The sequence below is a fragment of the Pristiophorus japonicus genome, chromosome 3 (genome assembly GCF_044704955.1).
Source record: "Pristiophorus japonicus isolate sPriJap1 chromosome 3, sPriJap1.hap1, whole genome shotgun sequence".
In the NCBI taxonomy this organism is placed as follows: Eukaryota; Metazoa; Chordata; class Chondrichthyes; family Pristiophoridae; genus Pristiophorus; species Pristiophorus japonicus.
Genome location: NC_091979.1, coordinates 231,238,857 through 231,261,086, shown reverse-complemented (window position 1 = coordinate 231,261,086; position 22,230 = coordinate 231,238,857). Strand labels below are relative to the sequence as shown.

Sequence of the window (22,230 nt, the reverse complement as noted above, 5' to 3'; positions counted from 1 at the left end):
TGTTTGCTAATGGGTCTGCCAGTCTCTGGGCATGGGTTCCGTGTGCTGCTAATTCCCTCGGTGCGCCGCTAATGCTTGTTCTCTGCAAATGAGGAACATAATTAACACTAAATTAAGGTGATACAAATGAAGACAACACAAGGTCTGACAACATGAGTGGTTTGGGAGTGCCGAGAGCGCCTGTGATTCATTTTTTTAATTTACTGTATAAATATACTGTTAGCCCAGCAAAAATAAAATCAAATCGAGAGTCTTTAAATGGAGTTTCACTTCCAATGCCCATTAAACTCAACTGCCCATATAATAGGACACAGCGCACGAAGCAGAGCTCAGAGGAGAAAAAATAAAAGAATCATTGCTTCTGGTGCTGGAATACCAATGCCTGAGAACTCTGGCAAATCGCATCATGCTGACAGCTTCACTCCCTCATCTTCCGACACTCATCGCCCGCAGGTATCGTGTTGTGACACGCTACCCCTTTCCTTTTTCCCCATTTCCCTGCCCCTTTTTTAACCCCCTCCTGCTCACTCGCAGTCTGGTCCTTCCCCCCCCTGGTACATGCACACCCCCCCAACCCTCGCCGCCACCCATCTCCGCAGTGGGTGAGGGGAGGGGGGGGGCAGGTTTGGGTATTGTAGCGCATTTGCTTCATGGATTCTTTGCTCAAGAATTCATAGCAACACATTGACATTAAGAACAAGTTGGTTTTAGGCAAAGATTTAACAATCACACTCCACATTACCAGTTCATCCACCAGGCTCACAACCACCTGCTTCATTGTGGATCCCCCGAACTGGTTAAACGGGCACTAAAACTGACAATTTAAACAAATTAAACTTTAAACTTTAAATGGTCAAATTAGAAATTTGGTTGCCGGGGGTGATGATGCACTCCAGTCCCTCTGGCGCCCACCTCTCGCGGAAGGCCGCGAGCGTACCGGTGGACACCGCGTGCATCTCCAGGGACACCCTGGCTCGGATGTAACCGCGGAAGAGAGGCAGGCAGTCAGGCTGAACGACCCCCTCGACCGCCCGCTGCCTGGACCGGCTGATGACACCCTTGGCCGTGCCCAGGAGCAGCAACAGCTCCTCAAACCCGTGCGCAGACTCACAGGTGGAGACATTACGGACGTTCACGGTGGGCCACTGGTTTGCACGTCACTCGTCGGCTGATGTGACTGGACGGCATCGAGCATCATTGGGACCTGCTCCCCCCGCACCAAACCAGTTCGTTGCTCCAGAATAGATGCATAACTCCCGGCTCCTTTAACAGGCTGAGCCTTCAGCCATCAGGGCGCTACACTATCGACAAACCCGGGAACAAGGCGGCGAAGATTAAAATGAAAGCAAGACTTGCATTTATAAAGCGCCTTTCACGACCGTCGGACGTCTCAAAGCACTTGACGGCCAATTAGAGTGTTGTAACTCCCGATCACAAATCAGTGGCCGAGGTGCAGACAGCTTTGGGTTAATACTCCCCTGACAGCCTGGTCAGCCTCACCATGCACCCCCCCACCCAAAGAATGGCCCCTCAGGACATGTACTGGAGGGATCCCAGCTCCTGTGTGGACTCCTCGCCCAGCAACAACTTGCATTTATATAGCACCATTAACCTAGTAAAACGTCCCAAGTTGCTTCACAGGAGCGATTATCAGACAATATTCGACAATGAACCACTTAAGGGGGTATTAGGACTGGTGGCCATAAGCTTGGTGAAAGAGGGAGGTTTTTAAGGAGCGCCTTAAAGGAGGGGAGAGAGGTTTAGTGATGCAATACAAGCTGCAAAAGATTAGTTATGGATCCTTTCTTCGTTTGTTTCAACTGTGATCGCTGATGATTTTTAAATTTCATTCCGGGGATGTGGGCGTCGCTGGCAAGGCCTGCATTCATTGCCCATCCTTTGTTGCCGTGACAACTTGCTTGTGCCCTTCAGGGGGCAGTTAAGAAGAAACCAGGTCGGTGTGGGACTGGAGTCACGTGTAGGCCCAGACTGGGTAAGGACGGCAGGTTTCCTTTCCTAAAGGGCATCAGTGAACCAGTTGGGTTTTTACGACAATCCCACAGCTTCATGGTCACTGTTACTGGGACCAGCTTTTTACTTCCAGATTTTTGAAACTGAATTAAATTCTCAAACTGCCGACAGTGGGATTTAAACTCAAGATCCTTGTATTCCTGATGGTGAGATTTTCTCTTTATCAACAAGTTACATTTATATAGCGCCTTTAGCATAGTAAAACATTCAAAGGCGCTTCACAGGAGCGTTATCAAATAAAAACACAATGCCAATTGAGAGGCAGAGAGGTTTAGGGGGGGAATTCTAGAGCTTGGGGCCCTGGTAGCTGAAGACACGGCCACCGATGGTGGAGTGATGGAAATCGAGGATGCTCAAGAGGCCAGAATTGGAACAGCGCGGAGATCTCGGGGGGTTGTGGGGCTGGAGGAGATTACAGAGATAGGGAGGGACGAGGACACGGAGGGATTTGAAAACAAAGATGAGAATTTTGAAACTGAGGCATTGCTTAACTGGGAGCCAATGTAGGTCAGCGAGCACAGGGGTGATGGGTGAGTGGCACTGGGTGCGAGTTAGGACACGGGGCAGTAAGCACAGTGGGTGATGGGTGAGCGGGACTCGGTGTGAGTTAGGACACACGGCAGTGAGCACAGGGGGTGATGTGTGAGTGGGACTCGGTGCGAGTTAGGGCACGGGCAGTGAGCACAGGGGGTGATGTGTGAGCGGGACTTGGTGCGAGTTAGGACACGGACAGTGAGCACAGGGGGTGATGGGTGAGTGGGACTCGGTGCGAGTTAGGACACGGGCAGTGAGCACAGGGGGTGATGGGTGAGTGGGACTCGGTGCGAGTTAGGACACGGGCAGTGAGCACAGCGGGTGATGGGTGAGCAGGACTTGGTGCGAGTTAGGACACGGGGCAGTGAGCATAGGGGGTGATGGGTGAGCGGGACTGTGTGCTAGTTAGGACACGGGGCAGTGAGCATAGGTGGTGATGGGTGAGCGGGACTGGGTGTGAGGACACAGGGCAGCGATCACAGGGTGTGATGGGTGAATGGGACTCAGTGCGAGTTAGGACACGGGGCAGTGAGCACAGGGGTGATGGGTGAACGGGACTCGGTGCAAGTTAGGACACGGGGCAGCAGTTTTGGATGAGATTAAATTTGCGGATGTGGAAGGTGAGAGGCCGACCAGGAGTGCGTTGGAATAGTGGAGCCTGAAGGGAACAGAGGCATGGATGAGGGTTTCAGCAGCAAATGGGTGCAGGCAAGGGTGGAGTTGGCCGATATTTTGGATCAAGGATTTTGACGGTGACAATCCCTCATTAACCTGATGCTCTGAATTCCTGTTGAAACAGACCTCGATGCAAAAACTGTCTCCTTTGACAGAAACCTTCCAGAGTATCAAGGCGGATGGAGTATAAAAGCAGAGACGTCCTGCTACAACTGTACAGGGTATTGGTGAGGCCACACCTGGAGTAGTGCACACAGTTTTGGTCTCCGTATTTAGGGAAGGATATACTTGCTTTGGAGGCTGTTCAGAGAAGGTTCACTGGTTGATTCCAAAGATGAGAGGGTTGACTTATGAGGAAAGGTTGAGTAAGTTGGGCCTATACTCACTGGAGTTTAAAAGAATGAGAGGTAATTTTATTGAAACATATGATACTGAGGGGTGCGACAAGGTAGATGCAGAGAGGATATTTCCCCACGTGGGGGAATCTAGAACTAGGGGGCATAGTTTTATAATAAGGGGTCGCCCATTGAAAACTGAGATGAGGAGGAATTTCTTCTCTCAGTGGGTTGTAAATCTGTGGAACTCTCTGCCCCAGAGAGCTGTGGAGGCTGGGTCATTGAATATCCTTAAGGTGGAGATAGACAGATTTTTGAACGATAAGGGAGCCAAGGGATATGGAGAGCAGGAAGGGAAGTGGAGTTGAGGCCATGATCGTATTGAATGGCGGAGCAGGTTCGAGGGGTCGAAGGGCCGACTTCTGCTCCTATTTCTTGTGTCCTTATGTAACAGTGAGAGGCAGTGAATGGGTATCTGCAGCCAGCCCAGGCTGTAATGGGGCAGCATGTCAGGGCGTTTGTCCAACACTCACCGCACGGGACACACACAGGCAGCGGGCCACTGAGGCGGAGAGTGGCGGACTATCCTCCGAATCACTGCCCAACAACACAGGACCCAAGGCGCAGACTCGAGAAAAATCCCACCCCTAAACCCGGTCGCCTGCTGATTGGCCCCTCCCCCTCCTGGCATGAAAATTAAGGTGAAGGGGCGGAGCTTAGGGCTCTGGCTGCTTTCCCACCATTCCCTGCCATCGCACCGTCATTGGAGGGGAAGGGAAGGATGAAGTAAGCCATCCGAAAATAATACAGCACAGGAGGAGGCCATTCGGCCCATTGTGCCTGTGCCGGCTCTTTGAAAGAGTGATCCAATTAGTCCCACTCCCTCCGACTGTGCAGCGCTCCCTCAGCACTGCCCCTCTAACAGTGCGGCGCTCCTTCAGTACTGCCCCTCTGACAGTGTGGCGCTCCCTCAGTGCTGCCCCTCCAACAATGCGGCACTCCTTCAGTACTGCCCCTCCGACAGTGCGGCACTCCCTCAGTACTGCCCCTCTGACAGTGCGACACTCCCTCAGTACTGCCCCTCTGACAGTGCAGCACTCTCTCAGTACTGCACCTCTGACAGTGCAGCACTCCCTCAGCACTGCCCCTCTGACAGTGCAGCACTCCCTCAGTACTGCCCCTCCGACAATGCGGCGCTCCCTCAGTACTGCCCCTCCGACAGCTTGGCGCTCCCTCAGTACTGTCCCTCCGACAGTGCGGCACTCCCTCAGTACTGCCCCTCTGACAGTGCGACACTCCCTCAGTACTGCCCCTCTGACAGTGCAGCACTCTCTCAGTACTGCACCTCTGACAGTGCAGCGCTCCCTCAGCACTGCCCCTCTGACAGTGCAGCACTCCCTCAGTACTGCCCCTCCGACAATGCGGCGCTCCCTCAGTACTGCCCCTCCGACAGCTTGGCGCTCCCTCAGTACTGTCCCGCCGACAGTGCTGCGCTCTCTCAGTACTACCCCTGCGACAGTGCGGCTCTCCCTCAGTACTACCCCTGTGACAGTGCAGTGCTCCCTCAGTACTACCCCTCCGACAGTGCAGTGCTCCCTCAGTACTGCCCCTCTGACAGTGCGGCGCTCCCTCAATACTGCCCCTCCGACAGTGCAGCGCTCCCTCAATACTGCCCCTCTGACAGTGCGGCGCTCCCTCAGCACTGCACCGGGAGTGTCAGCCTAGATTTTTGTGCTCAAATCTCTGGAGTGGGACTGGAACCCTTGACCTTCTGACTCAGGCATGACAGATACCCAGTGAGTGAGGCCCACTCCCCAAGTTATGGAGCGACGACAAGTTGTGGTTTGGGAATGCTGGTGTGGCCGGTTGATTGCAGGAGGAAGGGAAGGGTGAGGGAGGTGCTGAATTCCACACTTTACAGGGTCCTGAGAAAGAATGAGTCAGAGTTGGAGAGATTGCGATGAGGTCCAATTTCAACACAGTGAGGACTCCGAGGCGGCGAAAGACCTGCCTGAGCTGGAATAAGATAAGCATTATTACATTAATAACATAAAATCAGCCAAAGGAAGGTATGTCAGAGTCCATCCGATCTTCCTCTTTATTCATTCGCAAAGTGGCTTGAGGTTCCCTACAAAAACCTGGAACTTTCAAGATGTGTCGAACTGTTTTCTAACGTCCCGTATCCGTTAAACTTCTTCAGCTGGAGCTCATCCAGTGAGGTGTGGTAGGTGGCTGCGTTTTTGGAGGAGAATATCTGACTGATCTCCATAAAGGTCTTATTTTTGGTCTCCGGGATGACGATGTAGGCGTAGACTGCGACGATCCAGCAGATCCCACAAAACACCAGGTAGCAGTAAGCTCCGGCAGACATCTGGGAAAAAAGAGCAAGGGCTTCACAAACTACCCGCTGTCTCGAGAGAGGGGAGGACTCGAGACACAATCTACTCCACCACCCTCCAATCCCAGCATGCAACTACCCGGGAATATCTTAGGTTAATCGGTGGGAGCCACTCTCGCCTTCAGCGACTTGAGCATAAAATGCAGGCTGATATTCCCAGTGCAGTACTGAGGGAGTGCTGCACTGTCGGAGGGGCAGTACTGAGGGAGCGCCGCACTGTCGGAGGGGCAGTACTGAGGGAGTGCTGCACTGTCAGAGGGGCAGTACTGAGGGAGCACTGCACTGTCGGAGGGGCAGTACGGAGGGAGCGCCGCACTGTCGGAGGGGCAGTACTGAGGGAGCACTGCACTGTCGGAGGGGCAGTACTGAGGGAGCACCGCACTGTCGGAGGGGAAGTACTGAGGGAGCGCCGCACTGTCGGAGGGGCAGTAGTGAGGGAGCGCCGCACTGTTGGAGGGGCAGTACTGAGGGTACGCCGCACTGTTGGAGGGGCAGTACTGAGGGAGTGCCATACTGTTGGAGGGACAGTACTGAGGGAGCACCGCACTGTTGGAGACCCCGTCTGCCCTCTCAGGTGGACATAAAAGATCCCATGGCTCTATTTTGAAGGAGAGCAGGGGAGTTCACCCCGGTGTCCTGCGGCCAATATTTATCCTTCAACCAACATCACTAAAACAGATTATCTGGTCATTCATCTCTTTTCTGTTTGTGGGAGCTTTGCTGTGCACAAATTGGCTGCTGTGCTTCAACAGTGACTACACTCCAAAAGTACTTCATTTACTGTAAAGCGCTTTGGCACTGCTATAGAAATGCAAGTTTTTTGTATGGTTACGGTCGGGTGGGTGAGGTTGAGGAGTTACTGGGTATAACACTCCTGTATATATTATATAATAACACACTGTGTTACTGGGTATAACACTCCTGTATATATTATATAATAACACAGTGTGTGTTACTGGGTATAACACTCCTGTATATATTATATAATAACACACTGTGTTACTGGGTATAACACTCCTGTATATATTATATAATAACACAGTGTGTGTTACTGGGTATAACACTCCTGTATATATTATATAATAACACACTGTGTTACTGGGTATAACACTCCTGTATATATTATATAATAACACACTGTGTTACTGGGTATAACACTCCTGTATATATTATATAATAACACACCATGTGTTACTGGGTATAACACTCCTGTATATATTATATAATAACACACTGTGTTATTGGGTATAACACTCCTGTATATATTATATAATAACACACTGTGTATTACTGGGTATAACACTCCTGTATATATTATATAATAACACACTGTGTTACTGGGTATAACACTCCTGTATATATTATATAATAACACTGTGTTATTGGGTATAACACTCCTGTATATATTATATAATAACACACCGTGTGTTACTGGTTATAACACTCCTGTATATATTATATAATAACACACTGTGTTACTGGGTACAACACTTCTGTATATATTATATAATAACACACTGTGTGTTACTGGGTCTAATGCTCCTGTATATATTATATAATAACACACTGTGTGTTACTGGGTCTAACACTCCTGTATATATTATATAACACACCGTGTGTTACTGGGTATAACACTTCTGTATATATTATATAATAACACACTGTGTGTTACTGGGTCTAACGCTCCTGTATATATTATATTTTAACCATGTTATTTGAACCTTGCAGGCTCACGCGCGTTCCAGGTACGTGTTGACTGTTAAATGTTGTTTGTTTACTGACCTGGAGGAACGGGAAGACGAAACCAACGGTGAAGTTCGAGAGCCAGTTGAGGGACCCTCCGACGATGTAAGCAGCGGGTCGGTGAGACTGGGTAAAGAGCTCGGCCGTCATCAGAAATGGGACTCCCGCTGTGGGGGAGAGTGAATGGGAGAGGGAGAGGTGGAGGGGAAGAGAGAGAGGGAGTAGGAGAGAGAGTGAGAGAGGGCGGGGAGAGAATGGGAAAGGGAGTGGGAGAGAGAGTGAGTGGGAGAGTGGAGGAGGGAGAATGGGAGAGCGAGAGAGAGTGAGAGAGAGAGTGAGTGCGAGAATGAGAGAGGGAGAGAGAGTGGGAGAATGGGACAGGGAGAGAGAGAGAGAGGGAGAAAGAGAATGAGTGGAGAATGGGAGAGGGAGAGAGAGTGAGAGTGAGAGAAAGAATGGGAGAGAGAGAGGGAGAGAGAGAGTGAGTGGGAGAGTGAGAGAGAGAGAGAGTGGCAGAAAGAGAGAGAGTGGGAGAAAAAGAGGGAGAGAGTGGGAGAGAGTGAGTGGGAGAGTGGCAGAAAGAGTGGGAAAGAGAGGGAGGGAGAGAGATGGTGTGGGAGAGAGAGTGTAGGAGAGAGATGGAGAAAGAGAGAGGAAGGGAGAGACAGGGAGAAAGAGAGGGTGAGAGAGTGTGAAAGAGAGAGAGGGAGATAGAGGGAGAGAGAGAGAGGGAGATAGAGGGAGAGAGAGGGAGTTTGGGAGAGAGAGAGACGGAGAAAGAGAGTGGGGCAGAGAGATTGAGAGAGGAAGAGAGAGTGAGTGTGGGAGAGGGAGAGAGAAATGGAGAAAGAGAGTTGGAGAAAGAGTGAGTGGGAGAGAGAGATGGAGAGAGTGCAAGAGAGAGTGAGTAGGAGAGAGAGATGGAAAGAGAGAGTGGGAGAGAGAGTGAGTGAGTGGGAGAGAGAGGGAATGGGAGAGAGAGAGAGAGAGAAAGAATTTGGGAGAGAGAAAATGAGTGTGAGAGAGAGAGAAAGTGGGAGTGGGAGAAAGTGAGAGAGAGAATAAGTGGAAGAAAGAGGGAGAGAGACAGTGAGAGAATGGGAGAGAAAGTGAGAGAGTGAAAGAGAGAGGGGGAGAAAAAGAGAGAGCGAGAAAGCAAGAGAGTGGGAGAGAGAAAGGGAGAGAGAAACAGAGAGAATGGGAGAGAAAGTGAGAGTGAAAGAGGGAGAGTCAGACAGAGACAGTGAGAGAGAGAGACGGGAGAGAGTTAGAAAGTGAGATGGCGGACAGAGAGAGGAAGCGAGACAGAGTGAAAGTGGGAGAAAGGGAGAGAGAAACAGAGAAAAGCAGAGAGAGAGAAATAGAGAGAAGGAATCAGTCAGAGAGAGAGAGAAAGGGAGAGGGACACACATATACAACGATGATGAAAATGAGAGACAGAGTGACAGAATGTGATACGGAGAGACAAAAACAGATGATACACACAGAGGGAGAGAGAGAGAAAGAGGGACACAGAGATAGAGCGGTAGGGGGAGGCGGTGAGAGGGAGATATACACAAAGGTGTGTGGGAGCAGGGAAGGTAAGGAGGGAGGGAGAGAGAGGTTAGTTTGTCAGCAAGAGTGATAGGTGCCAATGTGCCACTCATCCCTCAGCACAGATATAGCATTACCCCCCCAAAATCAGCACACAATTTATATTTCAGACAAACATGCACAAGGGTGAGAAACATCTGGATGAAACATGCAGAATTTGCATCCAGAGGTGTGCGTTCCATACCATCTCAATCCTCGCCCGCTCCCAGTACCAGCCTGGCGGGGTGGGGGGGGGGGGAGCAGAGTGAAATTCCACTGCCCCCCCCCCCACCTTCCCCACCCTCTCCCCCCCACCCCCTCCCTCCGCCTGTACCACAGACCTGTCCCACTCCAAGCAGAAAGAGAAGATTGAAATGTAAAAATTAAATGTCATCTGCTGCAGAGCGCGTTCCAATGCTTGGCTTACATTCCCATTTACTTAAATAGAGATGGAGATAGAGATCTAATCTAATACTCAGAGGATGAGTTTACCAACAATTTAGTCCAGATTTGCATTATTTTTGCATAATGGCCATGACAGAGCTTAATGTGATAAAATGGATCTGAACTCTGAGTTGAGCGCCATTGTTCATTAAGAATAAAAGAGAAGATATATTCATCATTGTTTATAAACAATGATGCATGAAAAGTACTAATTAAAGATGTAATTACACTGAATACATTCTCTATTGTAAATGTAATATATTCTTCATGGACACTACCAATAAATCAACTACCTAAAACGCCAAGACCCACATTCATCATTCCGATCGCACTCCTGCTAAATCACACTCGTTACTGCTCCACAACCGCGTCTCCACAAACAATTGGAGTGCAAAGTCGTTTGGGGGTCTGCGGAGGTGAAGGGTGTCATTGCTGTGGAACCGAATACTCCCTCCTCTCCCCCCCACACCACCCCCCCCCCCGCCCCCGCCAATGTTGCCACATCTCAACACGGTGTGTGCTGGCTTGGCTCAGTCAGAGGCTGTGGGTATGAGCCTTGCTCCCGAACTCCAGGCCCAGCCTCCAGGGAGGGAATGTGCCCAACACATTGGAAGGGCCGTCTTTGGGGCAAGATGTTAAACTGGAGGAGCCCCGATCTTCATCGCTCCACCATCGGTGGCCGTGCCTTCAGCTGCCTGGGGCCCCGAGCTCTGGAATTCAATCCCTAAACCTCTCTGCCTCTCTCTCCTCCTTGAAGATGCTCCTTAAAACATTCTTGCAGGGCGTGAAAGGATAGATGCAGGGGAGATGTTTCCTCCTGGCTGGAGAGTTGAGAACCAGAGGTCACAGTCTCAGAATAAGGGGCCGCCCATTTAGGACTGAGATGAGGAGAAACCTCTTCATTCAGAGGGTGGTGAATCTTTGGAATTCTCTACCCCAGAGGGCTGTGGAGGTTCAGTCATTGAGTATATTCAAGGCAGAGGTCGCTAGATTTTTGGATATTAAGGGAATCAAGGGATATGGAGATTGAGCAGGAAAGTGGAGTTGAGGTCGAAGATCAGCCATGATCTTATCGAATGGCAGAGCAGGCTCGAGGGGCCGAATGGCTGACCCCTGCTCCTAATTCTTATGTTCTTATGTTCTTAAACCTTACTTCTTTGACCAAGCTTTTGGTCACCCACCTAAATATTTTAATGGCTCAGTGTCAAATTGTGTTTATGAAGCATCGTGGGACATTTTACTACATTAAAGGTGCTATATAAATGCAAGTTGTTGTTGTTGACCCAACTAACTAGTCAGGTGGATGTGAAAGATCCCGTGGCAATATTTGAAGAAGAGTTCTCCCCGGCGTCCTGGGGACAATATTCCTCGACCAATAACACACACAAACTTCTCCACACGTGAACTGGTTATTGGTATCATTCTTGATTCTGGGACCTTGCTCGGAGTAAAATGGCCACCACGTTTGCACCGCCAACATCGATCGCTGTACATGGGAGTAACTCGCGGTTACCGTGTGAGGAGATGTTTCTGCCATGCTGTTTCTCTCAGATGCATTGCAAGATCAGGTGTTCCCCAGCCAGCTCAGGAGGGCTGCCGCCCCGACTCTATCCCAACTATTTGCCTCAGTATCACCCTCACCAGAGTGCCCTCTTTTGCATATTTTTCCACTTTCCTCACGAATAGAGTAAGAGCTTGTATTTATATAACGCTTTTCACCACCTCAGGTTGTCCCAAAGCGCTTTACAGACAATGAAGTAATTTTTCGGGTGTAGTCACTGTTGTAATGTGGGAAACTCAGCAGCCAATGTGCGCACAGCAAGCTCCCACAAACAGCAATGCGATAATGAGCCAGATCATCTGTTTTTAGTGATGTTGATTGAGGGATAAATATTGTCCCCAGGATACTGGGGAGAACTCTCCTGCTCTTCCTCAAGATAGTGCCACGGGATCTTTGACGTCCACCTGAGAGGGCAGGCGGGGCCTCGGTTTAACGTCTCATCCGAAAGACGGCACCTTCGACAGTGCAGCGCTCCCTCAATACTGCCCCTCCGACAGTGCGGCACTCCCTCAATACTGCCCCTCCGACAGTGCGGCGCTCCATCAGTACTGCCCCTCCGACAGTGCAGCACTCCCTCAGTACTGCCCCTCCGACAGTGCGGCGCTCCCTCAGTACTGCCCCTCCAACAGTGCAGCACTCCCTCAGTACTGCCCCTCCGACAGTGCAGCACTCTCTTAGAACTGCCCCTCTGACAGTGCAGCACTCCCTCAGTACTGCCCCTCCGACAGTGCAGCGCTCCCTCAGTACTGCCCCTCCGACAGTGCGGCGCTCCCTCAGTACAGCCCCTCCTACAGTGCAGCACTCCCTCAGCACCGTACTGGAGTGTCAGCCTGGAATATGTGCTCAAGTTCTTGGAGTGGGTCTTGAACCCACGATCTTCTGACCAAGAGACGAGCCATGGCCAACAAGATTGACAATGTGGTGTCAAGCCATGCCAAATTGGGCTGAGTTTACTGTTCATGTTCGAAATCGCACCAACTAATTTCACTTTCAATCATTCTTGTCAAGAGAAGACAACTTTCTCCCATCAGACTGGCTGGATTGAACCTTTGGCCCAAGACTAACTGAAGCAGTGACTTAACGCACTGCACCACCCACTTCCCAAACATCCAACTTTAAGAGTACAATGGTGCTTGGGCTCTCAGTGACGGTACTTTTACCTCAAGGTCCGGGACTCCCAGCCAGCCCAGATTGTTGGGGATTGAAGTTCCGATTGCCTTTGTCTGTGGCTGTACAGAAAAAGGATCCAAACTGGTAGCTGCCTCAATTCTCCTCAATTTTCTGAAGTCTGTTTAATATTCTTCACTCCATTGGCCCATTCCCATGTTGAATGTACAAGCTCTGTAAAACGCTGGGCTGCACATGTTCCGTGTTGTCTTGCTCTCGTTTATCAAGCCTCGGGCAGGACCCAAAACTGCCCACAATACATTACGGTTGCCAACAAATGGTTCATCTCGCTCAGAGGCACCAGAATGGCAGTTGTGGAAAAGGTCACACGCCAAGTCGCTCTTCACATAGACGGGGACAGTGCAGAGGCAGCTTTACTCTATATCTAACCCATGCTGTGCCTTCCCTGGGAGTGTTTGATGGGACAATGTAGAGGGGGCATTACTCTGTATCTAATCCGTGCTGTACCTGCCCTGGGAGTGTTTGATGGGGCAGTGTAAAGGGAGCTTTACTCTGTATCTAACCCGTGCTGGACCTGCCCTGGGAGTGTTTGATGGGACAGTGCAGAGGGAGCTTTACTCTATCTACCCATCCAGCCAGCCTACCAAATTCCTCCTGCCATATTTTATGATCCCATGGGATTTGCCAGATTGCCAATCAGCAAATTGCGATCTGTTGTTCCCTCCGTTCTTAACTCCAGATCAGGTGGGCTGTAACCAATTAGCGCCACCCTCCAATATTGATGAGGCTCAGACAGCGGTCGAGGTGCGAGGAGGGGGAGGATGGAAGGAAGGGCAGTACAGCCCAAAGCCTCTGCTTGAGGCATACCCGAGAATGTCAGCCCCTCCCGGAGAGAAGTGAGGGAGTCTGAGGAAGAAAACCAGAAGCTACGTGGGGGAAACTTTCAGCTCGACCCTCAACGGGCAAAATCCATCAATGGCTGTAATAAAGCGCCACTTAGTGGAGTACTGATGCAACAAAAATAAAAGGTCATATGATCACAGTTCAGTTGGAGCTATCTTGCAGCGTGTGTTTTTGTGTAGCTGTGTGTAAAGATATCACAACGGCAGGCATACAAAAACAGGCGGAGGGCGATGAGTTGGCCAGTTCACCAGCCGCGCGAGTGTCCTTCTCAATTCTTCTCCATTCCTCCCCACATTTCACCCGCAATGATCCTTAGGGTCATCCCGAAAATTTCCCAAGTTCTTTGAATTCTTTTTCCCCCTCCTTCCCTGACAGGATGTCACTACCACTCTAAGTGATTGATGCCATGTTCACCGCCCCCCCAGGCCTCCTCCCCCGCCCCTCCGCTAGAGAGGGGCTGCCCCCAGGGAGGGAGTGGATCTTCGGGGTGACGGTATGTAAACAACAACAAAAACTTGTATTGATATAGCACCTTTAGGGTAGTGAAACATCCCAAGGCGCTTCACAGGAGTGATTATCAGACAAAATTTGACACCGAGTCACACAAAGAGATATTAGGACAGGTGGCCAAGAGCTTGGTCAAAGAGGTAAGTTTTACATAGTGTTGTAAAGGAGGTGAGAGATGAAGAGGTTGAGGGAGGGAATTCCAGAGCTTAGAGTCTCGGTAGCTGAAGGCACGGCCACCAATGGTGGAGCGATGTGATTACAGAGATAGGGAGGGGCGAGGCCATGGAGGGATTTGAAGGTGAGGATGGAGAATTGTTAAATCGAGGCGTTACCGGACCGGAAGCCAATGTAGGGTATTGAGCACAGGGGGTGATGGGTGAGCGGGACTCGGTGCGAGTTAGGACACGAGGCAGTGAGCACAGGGGGTGATGGGTGAGTGGGACTCGGTGTGAGTTAGGACACGAGGCAGTGAGCACAGGGGGTGATGGGTGAGCGGGACTCGGTGCGAGTTAGGTTAAGGAACACCAGAGTCTTTGATGAGCTGAGGTTTACGGAGGCAGGAGTGGAGGTAGGGTGGCTGGCCAGGAGAGTATTGGAAAAGTCGAGTACAGAGGGAACCACAGATGGATGAGGGTTTTAGGAGACGATGGGCCGGCGTCAAGTCAACATGCAGAGAAAGACTTTCTGTACCTGGTCCGACGCAGAATCCAGCAATAATCCCCACCACACAAGCAACACTGGCGTAGTGCATCACTGGATCCTGCCATCACAGCACAACAAGTGAATAGAGTTACATCAAAACATTCAGCAACAAATTCAAGTTGCAAAAAGGAAAGAAAGACATATTTCTATAGCGCCTTTCACCACCTCAAAGCGCTTTACAGCCAATGAAGTACTTTTGAAGTGTGCTCACTGTTGTAATGTGGGAATTACAGATATGGCACAGAAACAGGCCAATCGGTCCAACCACACATCAGGGTCCCCCAGACAGCAATGAAATAAATGACTAGTTAATCTATTTTAGTAATGTTGGTTATGGGATAAATTTTGGCCAGGACACCAGGGATAACTCCCCTGCGCTTCTTCGAAATAGTGCCATGGGATCTTTTATGCTGGCCTGAGCAGGTAGGCAGGGTCTCGATTTAATGTCTCATCTGAAAGTCGGCACCTCCCTCAGTACTGCCCCTCCGACAGTGCAGCACTCCCTCAGTACTGCCCCTCCGACAGTGCAGCACTCCCTCAGTACTGCCCCTCCAACAGTGCAGCACTCTCTCAGTACTGCCCCTCTGACAGTGCAGCACTCCCTCAGTATTGCCCCTCCAACAGTGCAACACTCCCTCAGTACTGCCCCTCCGACAGTGCAGCACTCCCTCAGTACGGCACTGGACTGTACGCCTGGATCATGTGCTGAAGTGCCTGGAGAGGGACTTGAACCCATGATCTTCTGACTTTGAGACGAGAGTGATGCCCACTGAGCCATGACTGACACTTGATGTAATACGGCACTGGGGAGGGACTTGAACCCATAACCTCTTACCTGGGGAATCTTGGGTTACAGGCGCAAAGGGAATTGATCAAACCCCCTGAATCTCACTGATACCTGACTTGTACCTTTGGTTCAAGTTTCAAAGTCCCATTTTTCAGCTGCAACAAAAACTTGAATGTATATAGCGCCTTTAATATAGTGAAACGTCCCAAGGTGCTTTACAGGAGCGATTATCAAGCATAAATCGGACACCCAGACTCATAAAGAAATATTCGGACTGGTGACCTAAAGCTTGGTCAGAGGGGCAGGTTTTAGAGGGGCTTCTTAAAGGAGGAGAGAGGCGGAGAGGTTTAGGGAGAGAGTTCCAGAGCTTAGGCCTCAGTTAGCTGAAGGCACGGCCGCCAATGGTGGAGCGATTATAATCGGGGATGTGCAAGAGGCCAGAATTGGAGGAGCGCAGAGATCTCGGGGGGTTGTGGGGCTGAAGGAGGTTACAGAGATAGGGAGGAGCCGAGGCATTGCCGAACCTGGAGCCAATGTCATCATCATCATCATAGGCAGTCCCTCGAAATTGAGGAAGACTTGCTTCCTCTCCAAAAGTGAGTTCTCAGGTGACTGAACAGTCCAACACAGGAATTACAGTCTCTGTCACAGGTGGGATAGACAGTGGTTGAAGGAAATGGTGGGTGGGGAGTCTGGTTTGCCGCAATCTCCTTCCGCTGCCTGCGCTTGGTTTCTGCATGCTCTCGGTGATGAGACTCGAGGTTCTCAGTGCCCTCCCGGATGCTCTTCCTCCACTTAGAGCAGTCTTTGGCCAGGGACTCCCAGGTGTCAGTGAGGATGTTGCACTTTATCAGGGAGGCTTTGAGGGTGTCCTTGAAATGTTTCCGCTGTCCACCTTTGGCTCGCTTGCCGTGAAGGAGTTCCGAGTAGAGCGCTTGCTTTGGGAGTCTCGTGTCTGGCATGCGAACAATGTGGCCTGCCCAACGGAGCTGATCGAGTGTGGTCAGTGATTCGATGCTGGGGATGTTGGCCTGGTCGAGGATGCAAATGTTGGTGTGTCTGTCCTTCCAGGGGATTTGCAGGATCTTGCAGAGGTATTGATGGTGGCATTTCTCCAGCAATTTGAGGTGCCTACTGGACATGGTCCATGTTTCTGACCCATACAGGAGGGCGGGTATCACTACAGCCCTCCTGTATGTCAATGAGGACAGGGGGTGATGGGTAAATGTAGTTTGTTGCGAGTTAGGACACGGGGCAGCAGAGTTTTGGATGAACTCAAGTTGATGGAAGTTGGGATGTCAACCGTGAGAGATTTGGAACAATCGCACATGATTGTAGGCAGCAAGCCTTAGTGTGAACTTGGACCATGCAGGGCATCACAACAAATCTGATCCTGTCCTCGCTAGTTCTTCACTCACAGAGGGGATGTCACCAGATAACTACTGATAGCTGGATTCCTGGCTGACTTCCCCAATCCCCCTACCCTCCTGGCCAGAGCGAAGGTGTATCTGAATATAGTGCTCTCTCCCCTGCTGGTGCCCAAGCCGAGATTAACCAACCCTGCTCAGATCAGTGATTGAACCCGTGACCTTTTTAGCCAACGTCAAGCCCCCAACCAACACCACCAAAAGCAGGTTGACTGATTATTTCTCCCCTCGCTGTTTGTGGGAGCTTGCTGTGCGAGAATTGGCTGCCGCAGTTGCCTTGAAAACAGCAGCATTGCACTTCTTAAAATCATAGACTCTCACAGCACAGACGGAGGCCATTCGGCCCATCGTGCCAGCTCTTTGGTAGAGCGATTGAATCAGTCCCACTCTCCGCCCCCCTCCCCCCCCACCCACCGCCGCTCTTTCCCCACAGCCCTGCACAGTTCTCCTTTACATTTATCCAATTCCCTTTTGAAAGTTACTATTCAATCTGCTCCCACCACCCTTTCAGGCAGCACATTCCAGATCACAACTCGCTGCGTAAAAAAATGTTTCCTCATCTCCCCCTCTGGTTCTTTTGCCAAATGCCTTAACTCTGTGACCTCTGCTTACTGAACATCTGCTATTGGAAACTATTTCTCTTTATTTACTCGATCAAAACCCCTCATGATGTTGAACACCTCTATCAAATCTCCTCTTAACCTTCTCTGCTCGAAGGAGAACAACCCCAGTTTCTCCAGAAAACGGAAGCCCCTCAGCCCTGGAACAATTCCAGTAAACCACCTCTGTACCCCCTCCGAGTCCTTGACATCCTTCCTGAAGTGCGGGGCCCAGAATTGGCCACAATATTCCAGCTGGGGCCTAAGTACTTCAGTGGCTGTAAAGCGCTTTGGAATGTCCTGAGATTGTAAAAGGCGCTTTAGAAATGCAAGTCTTTCTTTCCTGTGCGACGCACTCACTGTGGGCTGTGTACAAGACAGTGAACCTTCGAGAGAGGGAGAAGGCTGTTAAATAACAAAGTGCTGTGTATAGAGTGAAACAGGAGTTACCTGGAACAGCAACGAGATTGTTATCCCAGCGCAGCAAAACCCCATGAAGCTGAATCCACCAATCAGAAGCGGACGCCTCCCCACCCTCTCGATAGTTAAGCTCTGAATTGCGAAGGGGAACAGAAAATAAATAGCAGTCAGACGGTGTTAACCCTGGCATGGAACCACACCTCACACTGAGTCACCAGGAAAACCCTCGCAATCTGGGCCGTGGGATGCCCGTTCCGCTCGGGCACTCCGGGGCCTCCTCGGCCCCCCGAGTGGTGGGCAGAACGTCCGTCGTATCGGGTGAGGACCAATGAGGGCTGTCTATCAGGCGTTGGACCCGTTGCCCACTCACATCCCTCGGCCGGCCCCGATCCCGCAGGCCAACAATGCTCCGCCCCTCTTCTCCCAACCTGGAACCTCCCCTCCCCACCCCCCCGCCCCCTCCGAGATCCCCTCTCTCTCTCGGTATTGGAATGAGGTCAGAGGCTCAATGTCTGTTGCTCCGACCCCCTCACCCACAATCAGGCTGTCTCAAAGCTGTAGGTCTCGGATTCTTTAGCTTCAAACGCAGAGGAATGAGAGGGGATCGTACGGAGAGATAGCATAGATACCGGGGGGGTGGGGGGAGGGGGGAACGGGACAGAAAGGATTAATCCCCAGCACTGTAATGGGCCAAACCATTGCTGCAGCACCTGCAAACACAGTCACACTGATAAATGGCAGATTGAAGACTCCTTCACACATAGCGATCATCACATGGACTGGGCTGGGGGTAAGGCAATGGAGGCAAAGCATTGGTTGTGATGAGAAATTGTAGGCTAGATGGGCCCAATGATATCTTTGTTGATGAGTTTGGAAGAGCAGGTCTCCTATCGTTACACACAATATTTACAGCACAGAAACAGACCATTCGGCCCAACCGCTCCGTGCCGGTGTTTATGCTCCACACCAGCCCCCTCCCACCCCTCTTCATCTCCCCCCATCACCCTATCCTTCTAGTCCTTTCTCCCTCATGTGTTTATCCAGCTTCCCCTTAAATACATCTCTGCTATTCACCTCAACCCCTCCCTGTGGCAGCGAGTTCCACATTCTCACCACTCTCTGGGTAAAGAAGTTTCTCCTGAATTCCCCATTGGATTTATTAGTGAGTGTTTTATATTGACGGACCCTAGTTTTGGTCTGGCCCCACAAGTGGAAACATCCCTGTGCTCTCTGCCTCCCCCGGAAAATAAAGCTCACTCTTTCAGCACTTTCCACATTCCCTGCTGGCACTCTGAGCAATTCTGCCCTGACAGTAAAACTGATGCAGAATAGTTTGAACAAGCGCCGTGCCTCACTGCACTGTCAGTGTAAATCCTGTCTTCACACTATGGTCAGGGAGATCTTCAGCGGCTAGTTGCTCTGCAGCTGTTGGGTAATGAGATATATTCTCCACCATATCACAAACATACAGACACAAGGTGGCTCTGCAGGAACTCGTCAGGTGACCTTGTCACATGATCCTTTCATTGTATTTCATTGGCAGTCCCTCGAAATCGAGGAAGACTTGCTTCCACTCTAAAAGTGAGTTCTCAGGTGACTGTACAGTCCAATACGGGAATTACAGTCTCTGTCACAGGTGGACAGACAATGGTTGAAGGAAAGGGTGGGTGGGACAGGTTTGCCGCATGCTCCTTCTGCTGTCTGCGTTTGGTTTCTACATGCTCTCGGCGATGAGACTCGAGGTGCTCAGCGCCTTCCCGGATGCACTTCCTCCACTTAGGGCAGTCTTTGGCCAGGGATTCCCAGGTGCTGGTGGGGAGGCTTTGAGGGTGTCCTTGAAACGTTTCCTCTGCCCACCTGGGGCTCGCTTGCCGTGTAGGAATTCCAAGTAGAGCACTTGCTTTGGGAGTCTCGTGTCTGGCATGTGGACGATGTGGCCCGCCCAACGGAGCTGATCAAGTGTGGTCAATGCTTCAATGCTGGGGATGTTGGCCTGATCGAGAACACTGACGTTGGTGCATCTGTTCTCCCAGGGGATTTGCAGGATCTTGCGGAGGAAGTGCTGGTAGTATCTCTCCGGCGATTTGAGATGTTTGGGATTGTATTTACAGCAGTGGTTGCAGAACATCAGTAGTTCACTCAGTGGAGGAGTAGTCCACTAGGGGGCGTTGTATTACAGTTATATTTTGCTGTTTTCCCAGCTTGGTTTCAAAAACAGGTTGTCACAGTCAGCGGTGGGCTACACACAGGAGGACATTCTGGTCCCCGTCAACATCCTGATAAGGCAGTGACATCGTTCGACCCTTGCTACTACAAAGTAACTCTGGTTCACGCTTTAGAATAACAGATACCCGGGAGTGAGTTACAGGCTGGGACCTAATCAAGGGCTTAGTGGGGGTTATATATAGAATAACAGATACCCGAGAGAGAGTTACAGGCTGGAATCTAATCGAGGGGTTCGGGGGGTTTATATATAGAATAACAGATACCCGAGAGAGAGTTACAGGCTGGAATCTAATCGAGGAGTTCGGGGGGTTTATATATAGAATAACAGATACCCGAGAGAGAGTTACAGGCTGGAATCTAATCGAGGGGTTCGGGGGGTTTATATATAGAATAACAGATACCCGAGAGAGAGTTACAGGCTGGAATCTAATCGAGGGGTTCGGGGGGTTTATATATAGAATAACAGATACCCGAGAGAGAGTTACAGGCTGGAATCTAATCGAGGAGTTCGGGGGGTTTATATATAGAATAACAGATACCCGAGAGAGAGTTACAGGCTGGAATCTAATCGAGGGGTTCGGGGGGTTTATATATAGAATAACAGATACCTGGGAGTGAGTTACAGGCTGGAATCTAATCGAAGGGTTCGGGGGGGTTATATATAGAATAACAGATACCTGGCAGTGAGTTACAGGCTGGAATCTAATCGAGGAGTTCGGGGGGGTTATATATAGAATAACAGATTCCTGGGAGTGAGTTACAGGCTGGAATCTAATCGAGGGGTTCGGGAGTTTATATATAGAATAACAGATATCCTGGAGTGAGTTACAGGCTGGAATCTAATCGAGGGGTTCGGGGGCGGGGAGGGGGGCGGTTATGTCTAGAATAATGGTTGCCATGGGGAGAATTCCCGAATGATGAGAGCGATATGTTGCTGGGTCAGAGTTGAGCAGCTCATGTTATTATTGGGCGAAATATCAGGCGCTGGTGTTAATGATGAAGAGATTTGGATGATCTTGGGGAGTCACTCCCCCCAGGTCCCCTTCCCCCCCCAGTATGGACAGGGCTGGTGATGTGACATAGAATCAGACCGCACAGGAGGAGGCCTGTGCCTGTGCCAGCTCTGTGACAGAGCGATCCAATCAGTCCCACTCCCCTGCTCTTTCCCCATTGCCCTGCACATTTCTCCCCTTCAAGTATTTATCCAAATCCCTTTTGAAAGTTACTATTGAATCTGCTCCCACCGCCCTTTCAGGCAGCGTGTTCCAGATCACAACAACTCGCTGCGTAAAACATTCTCCTCATCTCCCCCTCTGGCTCTTGTTCCAATTAATTTAAATCTGTGTCCTCTGGTTACCCACCCTCCTGCCACTGGAAACAGTTTCTCCCACTGATTTTGAACGTTTCTATCAAATCTCCCCTCAACCTTCTCTGCTCCAAGGAGAACAACCCCAGCTTCTCCAATCTCTGAAGTCCCTCATCCCTGGTATCGTTCCAGTAAACACCCCAAACATACCTCGCACCGTCCGACAGACCTCCTGCAGTCCATACTGAATGTGTTCCAACAACAGGAGGGGAAGGCAAAGGAGGGAAGGACAGTTTAACAAATGGCTGTAATTTTATAACGCATCCTTTCAGCTCCACTGGGTAACATAGGCTTTGCCACCCAGGGCCAATCTCGATGACAGCACTGTGCGTTTCGTTGAGTAAGTGTGTGTGTTTGGGGTTAAAGTTCCTGCGCGCTGTGAGGAAGGGTCTTATAACTGCCAGCACATCAAGGCTGATGTCGGAGCCCATTCGGTAAGAGAGGTTTCATTCCCAAATCTACACCATCTTCTGTTTATTAAAGGAAAAATGCGCCAAGCAATTTCACTCCCGGGACTGAAAACACCAGCATTAGTCTCCTTAATTGTCAAAAATCTTATTCAGTGTTATATAGCGTGGCTCAGGCTCCTCTTAAAATAGGGGAGAGCAGTCGCTGAATACATTCTGCTGTTAGGGGAAGTAATGATCGGGGAGGTACAGAATCCTCTCCTCGCCCATCATCCTCCCTCCGCTTACTGTGGAGCAGTAATCACACTGGGAAATCCGAGAGATAGAACGTGGGGCCGGGAGGTGGGGGGGGGGGGGAGAGAGAGGGTGGGAGGTAGAGAGGGGGAGAGAGGGGGGAGAGAGAGGGGGACAGAGGGAGAGAAGGGGGGAAAGAGAGGGGGGCAGAGGGAGAGAGAGAGAGGGGGA

General features: G+C 50.6%; 1 protein-coding gene across 1 annotated transcript in view; it reads right to left on the bottom strand.

Annotated features, from left to right (window-relative positions):
- Positions 1-5,649: 5,649 nt before the first annotated feature.
- slc2a15b (solute carrier family 2 member 15b) overlaps positions 5,650-22,230 on the bottom strand; it is a 393,270-nt gene continuing 376,689 nt past the window's right edge. The window contains exons 9-12 of the mRNA XM_070874938.1: positions 17,797-17,898; positions 14,522-14,591; positions 7,756-7,883; positions 5,650-5,946 (exon numbers count right to left, since the gene is read on the bottom strand). Of these exons, the coding sequence (XP_070731039.1) occupies positions 5,704-5,946; positions 7,756-7,883; positions 14,522-14,591; positions 17,797-17,898 (543 nt within the window). The 3' untranslated portion in view covers positions 5,650-5,703. The remainder of the gene's footprint in view (positions 5,947-7,755; positions 7,884-14,521; positions 14,592-17,796; positions 17,899-22,230) is intronic.